Source organism: Argiope bruennichi, chromosome 8 (assembly GCF_947563725.1).
Source record: "Argiope bruennichi chromosome 8, qqArgBrue1.1, whole genome shotgun sequence".
NCBI classification, from domain to species: domain Eukaryota; kingdom Metazoa; phylum Arthropoda; class Arachnida; order Araneae; family Araneidae; genus Argiope; species Argiope bruennichi.
In genome coordinates this window covers 130,901,308-130,922,573 of record NC_079158.1, presented here as the reverse complement: position 1 = coordinate 130,922,573, position 21,266 = coordinate 130,901,308, and the positions used below count along the sequence as shown (strand labels likewise).

Here is a 21,266-nt window from a genome sequence, read left to right as displayed (position 1 = left end):
TCTAAGACGCCGTCTGCGAACCGGATGTGGTGCACAGGTAGCATTGAGCTAAGAAGAGACGTCTACGGATTGTGCCTCCTTTGTTTCTAGTTCGAAGGAAAATTAATAACATTCTGTTGGGCAACTTTCTAGAAATAATAACAACAATAACACAAATAGCAGCGTATAGTCTTTTAAGGCATGTCTTGCCAACCTTAAGGCCCAACGAACCATGCTTGCTTGGCGAAAAGTAAATTTCGCCAAATCGCCGGTTGCTATTAATAACAGATAAGCAAACTTATAAAAGATATCAGGCATTTCTGGTCGAAAAGTATTTGAGAACTTCCATAACAGCTAAGACCTGCCAAACACGACTACCCCTGTTTCTGCTGCTCCCTTCCCCCTTTTCATCCGCGTTCGAATTCCACCGTTCTGTGTCCAAGCCGAAAACTAAAGAGGGCTTTTCATATTTGGATGAGTCGGAGTTATGGCTCAGTCGGAATTAATAAGTTTTGGAAGAAGAGAGGATACGTTGGCAGAGAGAAACTCTTTTAGGAATGTAATAACTTTTCAGCTGAAGGCAGAGGGTGGGGAATGGAGTAATCCGATCTCCCTTGTGCATCAGACGATAGTTATCGATGTCATGGTCCTCTTCCTCCACACAAGTATGTGATTAGGGGGAGAAAAAGACACACGCACTTTATGAATCCGCAGCAGTGCGTGCGACGATGCCCTATCTCTTAAATGCATCTTTTGCACGGGCCATTGGTGAGGCATTCCGCTCCTCCATGTGGATTTTCGTCGAATTTATTTATAGTTTATCCACTTACAACCATAAATGAGAAGAAAAAAACAATGTTTGATTTCTCAAGTCACGTAAGTCAAAAGGAATTCGATTGTGAATACTTGAAAGGAGTTGGCTTCGAAAAAAGGGAAGAAAAAGCAATAAACTTGGATCAGTGATTGTAAAATTTAAGCTGTGATGGAAAATTACTAAATTTTTTCATTTTAAAGTTCAGGCCGAGACACCCAAGAATTGTTGATCTTAGTTTTAGCGAAAGGCCTCCCTAATTACTTAATATTGCACTACAACGCTATTAAATATCATTACAAATCAAAGATAAAAATATACGAACAGTAGAAACAAAGAAATACAAACAAGAATTTCCGAGATTGTGGCCCTTAGATGAATGGATAAAATATGAGTGTTTGTTCAGTCTTCATGGAAAAAAATAAGTTCATTTAACACATTTTATAAGCAGCTTTTTATTGACATAATAATGAAATATTTTTTATTTATTAAATAAGTTTATTCATTAACAAAAATTAAAAATTTCTCATGGACAATAAGCTATCGTTTTAAAGACGGAACTTTCTTGGAATATACGAGAGATCAGGGAAGACGAGAATGGCCTGTTCAAACATTTCATTCATGAAGTAACACGAGAGTAGTATCCCTTAATTCAGGTCTTAACAGAATCTGCTGTTATTCAAAATGGTGAATGTAAACGCAACCAGAGGCAGATTATGTTATGTCTGGTGTATAACATATGACTAAAGTTTTTTAATCGCAAAAATATTGTCGGTTTAACTTAATTGTTGAATAATATTGTTTTAATTTACACTTTCCATCTGAAATTCTCCAAAAGCGAATGTTTTAGTCATTCGAAACATTTTCTTGAATGAAGCCAAACGGTGCCAGCTTATTTTTCAGATACAGTGTCGCTTCTGTTATATTGCCACTTCTATAAAATCACCCATACTTTGACTTTTGACTAGGAATTGTCTTTTTTTAGCAACATGTCTTTAATTTGATATTTTGATTTTATTTTCTGCCAAATGGAAAAATGCTAGGAACTCTTTTGTCTGTGAGTTCTACAACACATGATTGAAATTTTGAAATAACAATTATGAGTTATTTCCTCCTTTATTTGTTGACAATTTAACAAATACATATAAATTAATGTTTGACATAAGAAAAATAGGTGAGAAAGATAAATTGTCATTTGCAAACTTTTTTAAAAAAAAATTTGAGATGGAGAATGCATGCTTCTAGAAATGAATCGAATCTTGGCATTCTTTTAATTCAGTGATAAAAACAAGCAGTAAATGGCATATATAAATATATTATAACCCATTTTGGGTAAAGATATTAATTGTAAATTTTCTTCCTTAACTTATTTTCTATATTTTACCCTATTTTGTGTTTATAAAAGAAATGAGAATAATTTTAATAAGAATCAAAATGTTTACATATGGATGTGTTTTATTCAAAAGATTTCATTTGACATTTTTTGGAAGTATTTTTAAATTTTATTCAATTATATGTTTAAGTATATAGTTCTGTGTACTAAAGAAGCTTGATTATTTTCTAAATATGTTATTTTTTTCAACTTGGATGTGTTTTCTGGTTTCACAAAAAGAGCTTTCATACGAAAAAGAAGTTTTCGTATATTATAAATGAAATTTAAAATTCGTATGAAAATGAGATAATTTCTGAAAAGAAAATTCTTAGATATATCCTGACAGTTCGTGAATGCTTAAACAGCAAATCTGGAATCAGAAAAGTATAAATGTCTGAAAAGGAATCAGAAAAGTAGAGAGGTCTGAAAATTAATTTCTTAGCGTCAAGAAGACGCCATTTTCCCATCCTCGCACGAATTAATATTATTTGATTTTGTGTCTTGCTCCATTGTTACGGATGATTCTACAGCACATTGGACTCTTTCAACAGAAAACGTGACTTTCAGTTATTTCCGTTCAGCTTCGCTATCCAGTTTGTGAGTTAGTTGATATAAAGTGGATGGAAGTTTCACTGATCGAAATTTTATTCTTCATTTCCATTGTTTGCTTCTGATTGAATAGTTTTCATTTAATTATTGAGCTGCCCCTCTTTTAAAAGTTTTCGTGCACTTTGATAGTGATCCGAATGAAGTGTTATCTGAAAATTATCGAGTGTTGAAGCTGGAAAAGGGTCAGCATTTGAATTCCTCTGTTGGCTATATCCATATCGGATGCCAAATATGCAATTCTACGAATAGAAATTCTACCTTTTCATAGGAATAAAAATTAAAAAATTGAAATCTGAATCATTATACAGCGACAGATTTTCTAGAACTATCCGTTTTTGAAGTGCTTTGGTTCAGTATCCACGAATATTTGGAAAAGAGCGAATTATTGAGAGTTTGATAAGTACAGCTGTTAAAGATGAACTGTGTCAGATATGGACTGTAGAATTATCACAAATTCTAATGAATATTAACAGAATCGCAGAATAATCTTAATGCTACCTATTTTAGCGAAATGATCGTAGATTTGTCCACCATATAAAAAAATACAGACAATAATGATTTATATTAATTTAAGTATAAACTCGAATAATTAACTGATAAAAAAGAAAATTATTCTGCTGGTGCTTAATTATACAAACTGATTTCGTCACAGTTTAAAAGAGTTTTAACTTTGTAACTATGCGTAGCTAAAAAAAAAGTTAAAAAAGGTAAGTTAGAATTATGCCTTTAAAAATCTTATTTTGGAAATTTAATTTTAAAATATGTAATTCTCAGTTAAACCTAGATGCAAGCTGAGCGAATACCGAATAGATTTCTTCAAACTTTTCTCCATTAGGAATTCCTGTGTGTTGCATCTTTTATGTATCGGACAATAAACAATCTAAGTACGACAGCAATGGAGTTCTGTTCAGCTGATCTAAAGCAGCTTTGCTTTTACTTCTAGAGGCCAAACAATGATTCTGAAAGATCAGCAATATTTTCAATTAAATTAAATAAGAAATTGCTTCTTGCTTTCTTAACTATATTCCATGTTTTCTATTATTTGTATTTAATATAATTACCACAATTTTGAACTTGGTTGAACCTAATGAGTTTCATATGTGTTTGCCAGATTTAAATATTAAAATAAAATTCTAATGGGACGCTATTTATATAAATTATATTGTATTTGGTAAATAATATTTACCATATGGAATTTAAGTAGAATTTGTGGGTTTTGAATAAGAGTTATTGCTATTAAAAACTGACCACGTTCTTAGTAAATTTTAAGATGCTCTTAAACTACACTATTTTTACTTATGCTTCAGTTGTGTTAAGAAAAATACGCACAAAAAAAAAGGATCTTTTAATCAGAAAACTGACTTCCAGGTTACAGAAGGCAAAAATTTCAGTTACAATTTTTTCTCCTGCTTTATTTTATTGGCTGGTTCTAAAAATTCTAAAACAGATAATTCATCAAAAAGTTAATCTTTCGTCAATATCCAAGAGGATTTCTAAAATTCATATTTAAAGATCATCTTAGCACCGTACATAACTGATATTCATTCTTAAAATTCCATTAGAAGGTGATTTTCAAGCAATAACGTAACATTGAAAAGCAAAAACGGAGTAGGTACAAATCTTAAGATGCAATAATATTCAAACAATTATCGACCGAAACAGAATTCTAAATGATATCTTGAAGTGTGATATAATGATGTGTCTTTGACGTTAGCTGAGCGAAATAATGGGATTATGGTAATGGGATTCTAATGAAGTACATTTCTTTTTTTGCACGAAGTAGTTTGTTCTGATGTAAACACAACTTTAGAGAAACATTGCGAGCACAGCACAACTATACATTTAATTTTATAGTTTCAAATATGACGAAAAAGATACCTCCGAGGTTTCCCTTCTCTTTCTGTGGTATTGGCCAAAAATAATTCTATTACATATACTTAAATTAATAGCTTTTTATAATCCTATAATAAATAACTTCAACATTGTACAGAAATTATAGCAATCAATTATTTAAATTATTTTTGGCTGCAAACCGTGAAAGTAAATCTGTCATTAATATTGCAGCTTTCCTTCAGCGGTTAAAACAACTTCCCACCCAAACCCCTCCGAGTGGAGGGAAAACTTACCACTCTGACGATTGATGTAAGAACACATCCCTCTTCTTACCCAAAAGGATGGAGCGTGACAAGTGGCTATTACCCAAGCGATCTAATTTCGTTCAGCTGGGGCGTCAGGGCAGCTTTCGGAAGGCAATCACCGCCCATCCACAAATAATGAGAGGTTTCGGACTAAGGTAGAAAAAAAATGAGAAAGGGTTTCTATGATTGTGATTTTTTTTTTGGATGAGTGCCTTATTGCTCTATTGCCGGATAAAACTTCAAAATGATTGTGTGAGGTGGTTTTCAAATCATTTTATTTGACATGTTAAAGCTGGAGGTTGAAACTCATCTAGGGTCGGACAGACAAGCGAGTTGAAGTGTTTTTTTTCTCCTTTACTCCTCAAATGTCTTGAAAGAAAGCAAATGTTTTATTTTTTTGATCCATTCTAGGTATATCCTTTTGGGGTTTTACAGCACTGTTTGAACTTAATATCGTCTTCACATGTTGTTTAGATGCTGCACCAATGTAATTTTTTTCTTCTACATATGATCGAACACAGATATTTTATGACTAACCATACCGTTGAATTTATTCCTTATACTTGACAGGAATAAGGAATTGATCCAGTATAATAGTTTCGTCTGCATTCAATCAGGTACATAGGTTTTGCAACTATCCATCTTTGTTAATCAAATTTTTTCCTTCAGGTGTACAGATAATGTACTAACAAAATATTTTTCTTTGCATGGAAGCTGTAAAGTGTTTAGCAACTAAGCCACCATGAACTATATACTCTTCGCAAAAAAACAACAACTATCGTTTATTTTTCTAATCACACTTCAATAGCTTTATTTCTTGTCTTATCATACCATATCTTGAGAGAAAGAAACTATAACATAATTTTTGAAAGTTAATTGAGAAGGAAAAAGTCTTTACTGAAGCTCGAAGCATGTGTCGAGTCTTAGTGAGAATAGCGAGTGAAAAGCCTTTACCGAAACGAAAGAGTATCTTCTAGGGGATTTATTCCATGTATTCCAGTTTTCCTGCCTTCATTTTTAACGCGCTTTTCTTACTGATAAGATATATCTCAATGTTCTTCATTGTTGAAGGAACCAATGATAAAATATTTTATTTACTCCACATGTCTTCCAAATTGAGAAGGCACCTCCTCCCACTCATAACAAAATAGGAAGAAGAATCTTCTGATATGGTGATTGGTAAAGTAACGGTTTGGAGTCATGTTAAATCCATTCGGCATGACGGCATATTCCTCTTATGGGAGGTGTTGTACCATGGCGGCCATTAAAACTGAACCATAGTTCGCGACAGAATGCTGTGGTTACAAAGATGGTCATTATTTTTCTCCAGATTCTAAGGGGCTTCAGGACTAGCCTCTTTAGCGGTTACCTTATATGATTAAATTAAGGATTTACATTAAGATCCTTGTTTTTTTTTAAAAGTATGTTGATGTTCCCATTAATATAATACTGATATATTTCATGCCGAATTTAATACAAATTAAAGCTTCCAACACAGTTTATCTCAATCAGGGACATGGTAATGGAGAAAGAGCGATATGAATGTCCCAGGCTCAAGTATTGATGGAATGATGGTAAAATATTATTGCATTTATTTCATTTTCTTAAAGCTAACTATCACAAAAAGGCGTCCGCTGGTGTTACTAATTATCGCCATTCCACTGATTTTAATGTAGGGCTTTTGTATTTATGCAATGGTCTCTGGTTTATTGATGGATTGTTTTCGACAGAGCAAAGTCTAAAAATGGTGGACGGTCCCTGAGGGAGAAACTGGAGAAAATCGGCCTCAACCTACCTGCAGGCAGGCGGAAAGCGGCTAACGTCACCCTCCTCACCTCACTGGTGGAAGGTAAGATTTCTTATTCAGAATGGTCTTCACATAATGATGCTAGGACTAGAAGATGAGCGAGCTTCATCTTCGTAATATATCGTCCAGCACATATTGATATTTTTCGACGTATCATTATTTAATCAAGATTTCGACGTATCATTCGTTATATTATTTATTAATTGCTATTATAAATAACATCTTTTAATATACTGATAAATCAGAACTCCTCAAAAAAAAAAAAGGAAGCTTTATTTTATATAATAAAAATATTTTTATTCTTTTCAATCAAATTAGTTAAAAAAATAATTGTGTTAAAACCCCTTTAATCAAGTGTATCAGTACCAAAACAATGTCTGCATGTTATAATTTGTCATATTGCTTTTTTTTTCAATACTATAATTAATATATGCTACAATTTAATTTTTTTTTTACTGCTGATTTAATAAAAGACTTATTTTCTTTCATTCTTTATATATATATATATAAGGAAAACGACATAATAATGCCTATAACAAGTAAAATTAAGTAGTTTCAATAAAATTTACATTCGAAATCTGATGTCTTGAAAAATTTATTATTGATGTATTTAATTTAAATATTCACTAGAATTTTAACAATAGGTATATTAGATAATTAAACTTAAACATTCAATTTACTGTTTCAAAATTCAAAAAGAGATGACGAATAGTAGTTACGAAATTAGTAAACATGAATAGCAAGAATCATGGAGGGTAAATTTATTTGCGGACGAATGATATAATACATTAAAAATTTTAGAAAAGGTCCTGGTCATCATCAAATAAAAGGGAAATATGCCATTATATATCATCATTAATATAAACTCAATGAAAGAATGATCAACACTCAAGTACAACGCTATATTTCTGAATATTAACATGTTAGCTAATTATTTCTTATTATTCTGTCAACATTTGGCACATTATAAAATTCGAAACGAAATGAAGGGGTCAAATGAAAGAAAAAAAAGAGAGATTATGTAAAAAAACAGATAAAAGATTGAAAAATTATCACGAAGATATCTTTGCACTGAAAACAAAAACAAAAATTAATAATAATTTCACAAAAAAAATATCTTAAGCAAATTGATTGCAGAAATATTTAAATGAATTAAAAATACTGTATATTTCAAAATAAAAAAGGAACATGTATAAAAAAAGGGGGGAAAAAACTAACTCTTTTAAATTGCATGGAAATTTTTAAAAAAATGCAGCATGCAATCTAACCACATAAAGAGAAATAAATCAGAGTAATAAGTTTTATCCATTAAAAATAATCTTTATCTTAAATAAAAAATAAAATATTTCAATAAAAATATATTATAAAATAGGAAATGGGCATTTTTTAAGGATATAAAATAAGAAAAATTATACACTTTTAGAAATATAAAACTGCATTCTATAGAAGAACACGAGATTGAAATGTTTTTATAAAAATGCCTACATACTTTCTACTCATTTACAAAACAGTTCCTTTAAAATCCAGTCGAAAAATATTATCATGACTGATTCTCAATAGTCATGCAAATTCGATCAATAGATTTCAAAATCTCGAAATTACTGGAAATTTGATAAGTATCGAAAATTCGGTATATATCGAAAATTTGAACGCGTATAGAAAATTTGATATATCGAAAATTGTGATGTCAATAAATCGATACTTTTCAAAAATTGAAATAATTTTTTTTAATATATCGATTTTTTTTTGATAAATCGAAACTCGGCACAACCCTACTCTGCATTTTGTTTCGTCAAAAACATTACTGCTTACATCAGCTTTTAACATGATAATGTTTTTAGACAGGGACATTACCTGAAACTTTCGTGATGTGGCACGCAAAAATAGTTGGACAGATAATTGGACCGACATTACCAAATTTAGAATATACTTAACCTTCATTAGTAGATGCTTGTCAATAAAGATGCTTTCAAAATTTTTTTATATTTTAAATTAGTGAGAATGAATAGAAATTTTAACATTCTTCCTCGTAGTATTCCAGTTATATTAAGCTTTTTCTTCACACCATTCTAATATTTAGCATATTGACTTTTCAGTGGTTATTTCTGTAAGTTTTTATCCTATTTTAATAATTTTTTAAAAATATTTTAAAGCAAATTTCAATGCAATACATTTTGTTATTTAATTTTTATGTTATGAACATGCGCTTCACAAAGATCTTACCTCTTCTGTAATTAAGAGACAGCTTTTAAAATTATTTTAAAGACAGGTGAATCAATTCTAAAATATTATTATGCTAAGATATTTCGAGGTAGGAGTCCAAATTTCCTCCACCTCTACAGCTTTCACTAAACGGCCGAAACTAATCAAAACGTCGGCAATTCACGGGTAACATTGTGAAGGATGTAATAATTATTTTTACATCCTCTAAGAAATAAATATTACATCATTCTAGCCAAAGAGAAATATCCATAGTATTAAACGAATTTGATTTTAAATATAGAGTTTCACAACATAGAAAATTTATTACAGTCATTAATATTTACAAGCATACCCTTCCTTGCTTAAAAATAAATTATTAGATTGGAGTCTTGTAATCACTGCTTCCAATGATACACTTGTTTTTCGTATTATAATTTTCTGCTGACAGTGTTTCCAGTTATTTAAAATCAGATTTTATACGAAATATTTACCTATAATTAAAATATTCTAGACAATTAATCAAAAATGAGGGTATTTCTAAATTATATTTCCGATCACTTTATTGAATAAAATATTAATCATCCATTAGATTTTTTTTGTATGAGCGAAGAAGAGCTAAAAAGAGTAAATCAAACTGTTCTTTTTAAAATAATTTATGAACTTCTTTATAAGATCACAATAAACTTACCTAAAAACGATCCGTCATCGTTTAAAGAGCGAAGGACTTGTTTATTCCGAATATTGGCCTGTTTTCATCCATTAAAGAAGCTCCACATACCGGAAACCACTCCCTGAAATTCCACCGCAAAGTTTTCATTTTTTTTTTTATTGCATCATTTTTTTTTCTGAGTTTTACGTGGCTAACGAAAGAAAAATATGATACACCGAATAAATTTTTTCCCAAAACAGCCATTAATGAACTTTTGCTCAAAATTTGGAGAATGTTAACTGTGAGTGGGAGGAGCCAAGTGACGCTAACCGATTGACGTTGAAACCGAGCGAATGAGGGTTCCTTCAAATCCCGCTCGCGTCTCGGAATTTGCTTAGAATTTCGCGGTTTCATTGGCTTTTCAAAGAAAAAAATATAAGTAATGAAGGTTTCTTTTTGTTCTCAGACTTGTAAATAAAGATAATAATAAATATTTTCTGTAATTCACGCGTTAGTGATAGGAAAGATTAGACTTGAAAAATTTAGTTATTCGATACATGTCAGCGATGTTATTAAACTCTTTGAGGCGTACGATTTTAACGAAAATAAAAAGGAAGAAGAAAATAAATTTCACAGAATTCTTTTATTATAGAAATAAAAGAAAATATTCAATTCGGTTATTTAACATAAAATAAGGGAAAAAACAATAACATTTCAATAAGTCCTTTTTTTACGAGTTGAGATAAATATATATATATAATCCCATCACTTCACAACTTCTGAATTAGTATAAAACGTCAAAGAAAATGTTTTCTTATAGTAAAGCAATTTTATTTACTCATAATAAAACAGCACATTTCATTATACAATATGAAAATTCACTACATGAGGCAAACAAAACCTGAGACATATACTAAAACACGTATTACGTAACCATTCGCTGGGGTATGTTTGTTTGTTAATAGTTTAATGACGCAAGAGCCATATTCGCGACTGCTTGAGAACTTTCTGAGAGCTCTCTCTCAGAGTATTCTGCAGTTTTAAATAGGACATTAATCTAATCAATTATATATTATTTAAAATCTCGTTTTCTCATTTCTTAGATTTGGATACTAGGTCTAAGATATTTCTTGTTTTTCTTTTCCTAGGCGAAGCAATCCACCTCGCCCGTGACTTTGGCTACGTCTGCGAAACCGAGTTTCCCTCCCGCCAAGTTGGCGAATTCCTGTGCCGAAATCACAGCGATCCAAGTGAACTCTACCGGAGGAAGGAACTCCTAATAGCCACAAAGTAAGATTTTCAGACTGAATCATCTCTATTCAGTCATAATAGAATGACGAATTTGAAAATCAACGGCATATAATATATAAAAGCAGAATTGGATTATGTTTGACAAAAAGTATTGAATTTTATTCAACATTATTCAGTTTTTGGAATGAACTTATGTGATGTGACATACGTATCGAAAAAACATCTGCCCGTCACATCTCAATGCAAATGACCTTACTTCGTGTTATTGATTTTTGCAAAAATAAATAAATAAGTAATGTTTTGTGTGTTAATTAGTAGGGCTCTTTTGACTAATTTGAAGTGGTCGTATGAGTAGGCTAAATCTGTAGTTATTGCCGTTGTGATAGTGAAGAGGTTCACAGTTATTCTTAAAATTTACCATCTATTTGAGTTCAAAACTTTAAATGAATTTCAGCATTTTGTGTTGGCTCGTTCTGAATCGAGTCGTTGCAATTTAATTCAGAAATTAAATACACTGGTCTACAAAAGTTAAAATACAATCGGTCTTTTGTATCTAATTTGAGAATAAAAGAACGCAAAATTTGGAAAAAACAAACATGTATTAAATAGTTTTTTTTTAACTAATGTGGCATAGAATTTTTCTTAGTTCATCACAAATATGGTTTACAACAAATAATGCATTATTTGGTAGGAAACTCTATTCTTAGAGAAAGCAGTACATCACAGTTTTAAGTGGGGAAATGTTACGGAAAAATTAGAAAAATGGGTTCTCATAAGGAATGTGTCCAGCCGTCATTGCAACGTTTTCTTTAAGATGGCGGTTGGTCAGATGGATGGAAATAGTGTCACAAACTGACGCTTATAGATATCATAATGTGTCTCGTTATGTGGTCAAACGACAATAGGTGCAGTTTCAGTCCAAGGATTCTGCATCTAGAAGACATGTTTCAGACCGACTACGAAAAGACAATTATTTAGGTTTTAAGGCCGGAAGGAGGAGAAATACTACTTGCATCAGCTCATGGCGGACCACTTTGGAATAAAATTTTCCTCTACTACAGTGCGATGGCACCTTCTCAATACAGGTCTGGTCTGTATGCTAGATTATCAGCTGTTTGTCTCCTCCGGACACAGAGCTGCTCTTTGCATTGGGAAAGAGAATATGTCTCCTGAATGAGACAAAAATGCCCTTCTTTAAAGAAGAGTCTAGGTTCATAAGGAGGAGTGATTCAGATCGTTACATCATCTGGAGGATACAACTCACCAAATTGATTCAATCGAAAATGGATGAAAACCAGAAGTTACAGAAATGTTAGAAGAATGGTTTCAGCAGGAATCTCTCTCAGTAGTCGCACTGACCGTCATGCATTCCGTCGAAGAACTGAAACGGGGTGAGATATTGAGACAAGATCCTTGATGCATATATCTACCCTTATACCTCTGCATTGGTAATGATTTTCTTCTGATGGACAATACTGTACAACCACGATGAACTCGGCTTATTGAGGGTCACTGTATGGAGACAATTGTATAACCAGTTCTATATCCAGATCTGAATCCGACAGAGTATCTTTGAGATTACTTTAGAAGATAGGTAGCTGCTTTAAATCCCCTTTCAAGGTCTTTAGATGAGCTGAACAAGAATTACTTCGTATCTTGTCTTTGCTTTCGATTTCGGTGTTCGACAACTTAATTTTCAGCACGGAAAGTGAATGCCTCCAGTTCATTGCAGCTAGGAATAGATACATTCTTTATTAGATCTCATTTTTGTAAAATTACCTCCTCAATTTTTCCACATAAAACTGTGTTATATTGTTTTCTTCAAGAATGATGTTCTCTGCCAAAGATCATTTTTTTTAATTATAAATCATCCTTGTGTTGAGCTTAAGAAAATTTCTATGCTGCGTTCATCAAAGAATAGTTAAGTGCAAATTTTCTCCCGTTTCTTTTTCTATGTTCATTCATTATCAAATAAGACACAAAAAACAGTTTGTATATTAACGTTTGGACATCAGTGTATTTAGCTTAAAATAAATACTTAGTAAGAGCATTTTTAGAGTGCCCACGATGAAATAAATGAGACAAATGAATAATATTTTTTTCATTTTTTTCAGACAAATTATGAAAGAGTTCGTGGATCTCTTGAACCAAGATCGTTCTCCATTATGCAACACAAGGCCTCAGGCCATTCTAGAACCGAACATTCAACGCCATTTGACGCACTTTTCTCTCATAACGCACGGTTTCGGCAGTCCGGCCATAGTCGCTGCCTTGACCGCTGTCCAAAACTTCATGAATGAATCCCTTAAGTACCTCGAAAAGCAACTGAATAACTACCAGACATCGGGATCAACACACGTTCCCGGTGTGGACACTAAAAAAGAGGACCAGAAGAAATGACACTGAATGGAACGCTTTCCGAGGAACTCGAAAAAAAATCAAAGAACTACTGTCACCGAGTCTTCAACTAGTCTTCCCAGAAGACTTGGTTCAATATCCATAGAATTTTGAGGGACAAGACCACCGTGGTGCGCAACCACCACCAAACCGTCCCAAAATATGAGATGAGCCATGTGTAAAGAGATGCTTGAGTGCAAATTCATACTGAGACATGATCATTATAGAGGATAATCTCCATTTAGTCGAGACAGAGCGTTATGTGAAGTATAAGATCCAGGGACAAAATCATAGTGGTTAATGACCTTCGCTAGCCATCCCAGTGGGTACGTCGCATTCAAAGAAATTTGAAATTGTATATAACGGACGTTGATGAAATCTTGGACATGATGAGATATATTAATAATATGGACAAACGTGGAAATCCTGTTGACCAGGACTGGTTTTTTGATGCTAAAATAGAATTCATTGACTATCTAGAGACTGATATGAAAAGATGCGATAGTCCTCCTGTTTGAAGCATCGCAGTTTATTTCCTTATACATTTATTAAACTTCAGTGGCCAAAACCTCTACTGACGACATCAAGTTCTGCTGATTCAGTGAGGCAGAACGTTGCTCACTTGTTGTCTGTAGTGGCAAATGCAGTTAGAAATAGATTATTTTAGAAAGACTTATATTTACTGTTTCTTCCTTTTTTTTTTTTTTTTACTTTTATGTTTGATTTGATTGTTTGTACAACGGTATTTTTGAGTATGGGCTTGTACAGTATACAGACTTGCGGATTTTACTTCCCTTTTTGAATGTTGCTCATTTTTTTTGTTTTTGTTTTGTGAAAATGGCATTCCATAAAGTGAAGTGTTTTTATTTAATTTATTTGCTGTAAGGGAATTTGTATATTTATGTTTGAACCCCTTAGTCATTTGCATTGCTTTGATATATAGAATTAAAAAAAAAATCCTACTTGCATATGATTATTTTTAACTTTTAAAATCTGGAAATACGCATTGATAATAATTATCTGAAATACTCAATTTTAACGGCATTGAAATACATCAAATAAGCTTTTTTCTTGTCTTAGGGAAGTTAAAAATGCTAAGCTTCTCTATAAATGTGTAAGAAAACATTAAATAGCAGTTCCATTTTATAATTTGAATGGTTAATTATGAAGAATAAAATTACTTAATTTTCTCACTTGTTATTTGTGACAATTTCGGTTTCCCTTCCACAGATCAATTTTGAAATCCAACAACTATTTAGTTAATAAGTGGAACACTAAACACTACGCATCAAAATTAAGCAAAAAGTATTTTTTTAATGCTGAATCAATATAAGAAATACACTGAAATTTTATAAAAACTGCTTTTAATTATTTAAATGAGCGACATACGCGCACCTATGTTTAAAATATATAATGAACTTGAAATGGAAATTCGAATCTTTGAATATTATTCAGAGTTGGATATCATCTGATGACACTTTGGAAATCAAATTTTTCCAAACATATCAATAATGATTCACTCGTATCTGATTATGTATTTTGAAGAGAGATCGAAAAGTTCCAACCCCTCATTTTCTCCCATTTATGTGTACTGAAAGGAGGGGAAGCGTGAACATCCCGCCTTTCTCTTTAAGCAGACGATAACAAGTTTTGAAAGTTAAATAGACACTTTGGAGTGATAGTTTTATTTATTTATTATTTAATACTTCAAAATTTTTTTTTCAATCTCTGCAAATGATTCAGGTGGTTTTAATAACTGTGCTCATTACTGATTATGATTTTCTCAGGTATAATCATTTCTGAACAAATGAAGCTTGTGAAGACAGTAGAACATTCGATTTTGTGTTGCTTACTTTACAAACATTAAAAACTACTTGTTTTTTATCTCCAGCTTATCCTCTTCCTATTTATGTTGATTCTTTAGATGGAAGATTCTCCCTCAAGTAATGGATTGGTATCGAAGTATTAAAAAAAATCTTCATTAGAAATCAGGCTTTACAATTAAAAATCAATACAATTATTAGTAATTATTATTGTTCACAATTGCGAAGAATTCAATTTTAATTTTGTTAAATTCATATATACGAAAATTAGGAGTCAATGGGAAGGATATTTTTTTATATTACGTATGAAATGCACTGAGGAATTTTTTATAACGTTTTGAATGCACAGAGGAAAAGGAATTCCATTTTATAAAAGCATTCTCAATTGTTCTGATTTCCAGCATGTGCGATTTGGTATCAAGACAGAATTTAATACAATGTAGAAAATTCCACCTTACTATTAATCTTAACCAGAATAAATTCATTAGCACTCTTTTAATAGGGAATAAAAAGTAGATTTTAAATTTTTTTTAATTATTGTTTAATGCTTTCATCTTTAATTTATAATTTAATATTATAAATATCATAGATTCTTGAGGTTAGTCCTTTTTCTCAAATTCTTAATCAAGTGGTATCATATATATCGAACTAAAATTAAATGAAATGAAACGATTAATTGGCAATTAAGTCTAATACATATTTTAGTAAAACATCGCAATTGGTAAAACAAGCGTGCAAAATTTTTGAAATTGAAAGTAGGAGTGAAAAGTAAATAGCAATACTCCATCTTTGTAAAAGTGAAAGTGCATAAAAACAAGATGTTAAAGGGATGAAGTAATATATCTATCTGTAAGAGATAATGTAACAAATTAAATGGCACAAAAATAGCACCGATTTAATTCATTTATTATAAAATCTGGCAGTTCCGTTGTAGGCTTTCTTTCTTTCCTTCTCGATCGAATCATGCCTTAGACTAGCAAACACAGAGACGTGTGAATCACTCTCATTCTTCCTTCCCTGTCCTTGCACAGCAATTGTAACTTCACCACAAAGAAACCAATCACTTCATGCGCTTTGTGTCATATGCGAATATGATAACCAGGAAAATAATAAGAGAAAATTCTCCACTATATAATTTGAAGTGAAAACGAAGATTAGTTAAGTATTCCTTATAAAATTACCTAATAATTGTTATTATATAAATATACGAAAACACTTGTGTCTCAAGGGGAGGGGATCGAGTTTTAAAAAATTTCGTTTTTTGAAATAAGAAGAAAATGTTTTATGTTAAAAAGCGTGTCATAACATACATATCTTGAATCCTTTTATCGCACTTGTTTATGCGCACGCAGCATTCCTGACAAACGGAATTTTTACAAGCGATATATTTAGCGCAACGGAAGGGGAAAATTAGGAAATGTATTTTTTAACATGAAGAAAAAAAAGAATAAAAGTATTCTAAAGAAAAAACAAGTCCAATTTTTTTTCAATTAAAAATCACTCATCTTATTAATAAATTGGATTATAACTAATAAAGTGGAAACTGCACACAATTAGATTTCATGAAAACGAGAAAAGATTTACTGTAAGTTAATTGTTAAATATAGAATGAAAGAATCCAAGCCAGATTCGAGTTCGGTCATTTAGTAAAAACCATCTTAGTAAAAAAGTACCAAATATAAAGATTAAACAGGTAAAAATGAATGAGTTGACATGACTTGGAAAAACTTTTCTTTCCAAAATCTTCATAATCACAAAAAAAAAAAAAAAGGATTCATTAACGCCTTAGCTATGGTATATAGACAATGGAGAAAGGAAAACCCATTTAAGGTGTAATAACCTTATATAGCTTGCTGTGCATGGAGATTGCATTGAAAGGATTTTTTTTTTTTTTTGTAAAATAATTTATTGTCTTTAAGATGAGTAAAATCTTTTTGTGCCAAATATATTCATATGCAATAGAATGTTACTATTTGAGGAAATATATCGTTTGGAATTAATAACATTATAACATATGGTAAATTCATCAACATTTAATTTCCTCAAAAAGTAATATTCGGCAAGTCTAGAAATTTTTGAATTTCTAAAAAAATTAATTTTAGTAATTTTATAATACGAAATCACTAGATTTTCTAAGGGAAAAATAAAAATTGTAAATGTTTATTTCATAAAATTTTATTTTAAATTCGAAAAATATCACATCTTCATATTTATTCAAATGACACTCCGGAAAAAAGAGACTAAAAAACGTCAGGTAGAACTTTTAAGAGGAGCAAAAAACACAATTTTTGGAAAAATGCTGGGATAACAAAACAAGAAAAGTGTATAAAATCTTTTGCTTTCATTCCAAATCTATAATCACCCGGTTTATTTCGAACTAAGTGACGATTGATTTATCTCAAACTATCGAACACACAGCGGATGAAAATATCTGAAATTCCCAACTGGCCCTCGCTGATGTAGAATGTATTTTTTCTTTTTTATATAAAATCACCAAAATAACAGAAGATTTTACAATATACACTTATGCATCTTTCAAGGAATCCAATGCTTTTTTCATCATTGTATAAAATCTGTATCTTGATTGAGCACTTTTTAGAATTGAACGAAATATGATTCGATTAACCTACTAGGGATACTTGCTGTGCAAAAATACTATCTTTATTAATTATTTTGTTTTATTAAAATGTGACAGATCATTTACAAATAAGAGAAATTTTAAAAATAAAAAATTTCATCCCCTGCATTCAATTTTTTTTTAAAGTTTTCAATAAAAGCATCGGACTGAGATTTCATTTTAAATCCCACTTCCTTATGCATGATTCAGAAAAGAAAACTTCAGGTTTTTTTCCTTTCGTATAATATGAAAGAAAGAAAATATGCAGATAGAAAGATTTCTTAAAATATTTCTTTGATTAAGTTTTACAACCTTTTAAATAATTACTAAATTCTTGTAATCATTCCAAAAAAGGAATGAATTTATTTCATCCATTTAAAAACAAATCAATTCAATATTAAGGTAATTATTCCAAAAATGTGTTGAAATTATTTCGAAACAAGATTTCAGTTTATGCGGAAAAGTAACTCGAATGTCACTAGAAACAACAAAATTCACTAACAGGCATTGCGAATCGAGGAAACAAGTAAGCATAACATCGAATCGGATAAAGTGATGATCGTTGAGGGACGTGGGTGAATCGGTGTATCTAAGTAAAGAATAAAAAGAAGTTTGTACAATTCTGGTACAAGCAGAAGCTCGCTTGCACGCACAATCGCTCTTATTTATGAACCTTCGAAAACCGGAAGTGTCAAATGAAGTATGCGTTTTTTTTTCAATGTACATTATTTATTTTTAACAAGATATCAAAATGTTCAAATCAAAAGTTCATTTTTGCTTCTTTATTTTTCTTTCTTTTGAAGCTCCCTGTGTATTTTGTTCATTTAATGTCATTTATTTTCTTCATTCCAGATATTTACTTTAGATTTTAGCATATATTAGAATGATTTCTTTCTTATTTAAGATGACTTCCAACAATGTATAAAATAAAGTTCTTTTTCCTGTTTTTCTCGATGTATGTTATTATATTTTTCTAAGTTTGAATTTTATCGAACATTTTCCAGAGTTTTCTCCTTTCGATTATCTCTAATATATGAACTATAAGTTTCGTAGCAAAATGAAAGAAAAAACTCCTCGCGTATGCATTTTGTAACCTTTTTTATGGACCGTTGCATCCAAAAATATAATACATATCTGCAATTTTGGCGAACATTCAACATATCCAATTTTATTTATTCTAGATTGTCTGATTTTGAATTCGTATACCCCCAAATGCGCTGAACAGTCATCCCTTCAATGAACTCCATCCAATTTTGACGCAGATCTACAAGGGTGGTGATAAAACTATACATCCATTTTTATTCACTAAGTTAACTATATTGTGGAGTTATCGTATACATTTCTTGAATGACCTTTTTGACCTACATTAATCCAATCCAACTAGCGGGAATGATCACCTCTGAACTTCCTCGCAAAAGATCTTTTCTCCTTCTTGAAATGGCGGACCTCGTGCATGGCCTTGCGTATCTACAGTGAAAGATAGTTACAAAATATGAATTGAATGAAGCATTTTTAGTGAATCTGTCACATGTATTTTGAACAAAGTTTTTCAGTCAATGGACACCAAAATGTGAAGCGCTGTGCTTACAACCGTGGTTTCGTGTCAATCGGAATTTCGTGTCATACTTTAGACACTAAACTTGTATACAAAATTTTGTTCACCAAAAGTTTTGTGCTTTGGTGTTTACTAGCCATCGGACATCCAGACAGACAGATTTATGGTTAACACATTTTTTTCAGAATTTGATACATGTCCACAATTGGGTTTGCTTCCATACTACACTTTTCATCGGTCTAGCTAAAAGCATTCTTAAGTTACCTCCTTCACTCCCAGATAGACAGATAGGTATAATGCCAAATCGGAAGGGTTGAAACACGGAGATTCTTCAGAATTTTGAATTCGAATGGTTTGACGATGACAATAATTCTTCAACACTTGGTAGAAGAGAAAGTAAAAATATCTTTTTTTGATCTTGGGAAAGTTTAAAACTCGAAAATTCAATAACACCCCAAATGAGAACTATTTTATGATTGAAATTCTTTCTAGAAGCTGGGAAGTAAAGAAGACATTATCTGCCATATGTCATTTCACGAAAACATTGATCACAGACAAAGGGCGAAAACTGGAAATTCATGGATCTCGTTATCTCTTCACAATGAGTATTATCACACTTTAAATATAATTGGGGCACTCACATTTCCCTTCACAATAATAATATATGAATTCCAAGTTTAAATTAGAACTGAGAAGTTGATATAAGTATTCCGTGTGAATATTTCTTTAAGGAAGGAGAGAAACGTAGGGTCATTGTTATATCAGAATCCCAAAATTCTTGGCGCAAGAGCCAGATTTGGCTATACTGCGCCTAACATATGGTAAAATGAGATAAAAAGTTTAAAAATTTTTTAATGCACGTGTTCAAAAAGTTTTTCAAAATATGATATTTTTATACATAATTTAATAATAAAGAAATTTTTAGTAATTTTTTTTTGGAAAATTTTTAGGAAAAGTAATTTTACCATTTAAAGTTGAAAAACAAAAGATAAATCTTCATTTCTTTTCTAAGGTCTCGTTATCTTCCTGACTCTCTGAACTTTTTGACAATGAATTCATGAACAAACATACATATTAAAAATATGTTTTCCGAACTCGTCGAATTCTAAAACAGAATTTTTTCCTAATCTGAAAATCGATTTGTGCAATCCTTTATTTATGCATGATAGTGTAAGAAATGGAATTGCTAATTACCCAAACATTGATGTTTTAAACTAGAGTGGTAAATTAACTTTAATGAATGCAACATTAAAAAAAATTCATCTGAATTATTTCCACATAATTTTTCGAAGCAAGCTAATCTTCTCAGTTATCCAGCGTAATATTTAAATGTACAGGGCAGTCTAGACCAGAACTAATAATTTTAAGCTTAAATTCTTTTCAGGCACTGGGTAATCGTAACTAAGAATAAATCTTCAGAACTCAATTACAAAGAACATTCTGGATGAATATCAGCACTATTTTATACGTATATCTGGAAAAAAATCCGATTTTTTTGCCATTAAGTGAAAATGAAGCACAGTAATTAGAATTTAGGCAATAAATCTGGCATAATATTTTTAAAGAGGGTATTTTTACACAACTGACTAATATTTAATGCGATTTAATTATCAGTTCAATTTTTTTAAATGAAATGTAACTTCTCAGTTTTTTGGCGTTAAAATGTACATTAAATTTTAGTCAATCATACAAAACCAACCTTTATTTAGTTATTATACCTATTTTACCGCTGGTCTTCAGCTACTGTTCATTTCAAAAACTGGAACTATTTTTCCAGTTATAGTAAATATCTACCCAATCGTGTCAATGGCATATATACGTAATGGTCGGAAGTGAACGAACCTTTATTTTTTTCTAATCGAGCTTTTAACACTTCTCTCGTTCTCGTCTACTGTCGCCAAAAATAATTATTTTCAAAATCCTTCCGTAGAAGATGTGTCATGCGATTTTGGAGAATTCGCATCGTTAATGAACAAATGCATTATTCTTGCTCTCATTAAATCTATGAATGTATCAAATGTCCTCACATATGAGTAAACGTGCCTGTAAAAATAGT

At 31.2% G+C, this 21,266-nt stretch overlaps 1 protein-coding gene across 4 annotated transcripts in view; it reads left to right on the top strand.

Annotated features, from left to right (window-relative positions):
- LOC129981807 (transcription factor AP-2-beta-like) overlaps positions 1-18,501 on the top strand; it is a 256,095-nt gene extending 237,594 nt beyond the window's left edge. For all 4 annotated transcript variants that reach the window (XM_056092826.1, XM_056092827.1, XM_056092825.1 and 1 more), the window contains 3 exons: positions 6,640-6,758; positions 10,716-10,857; positions 12,933-18,501. In XM_056092826.1, coding sequence (XP_055948801.1) covers positions 6,640-6,758; positions 10,716-10,857; positions 12,933-13,218 — 547 coding nt within the window. In that variant the 3' untranslated portion in view covers positions 13,219-18,501. The remainder of the gene's footprint in view (positions 1-6,639; positions 6,759-10,715; positions 10,858-12,932) is intronic.
- The last annotated feature ends 2,765 nt before the right edge of the window (positions 18,502-21,266 follow it).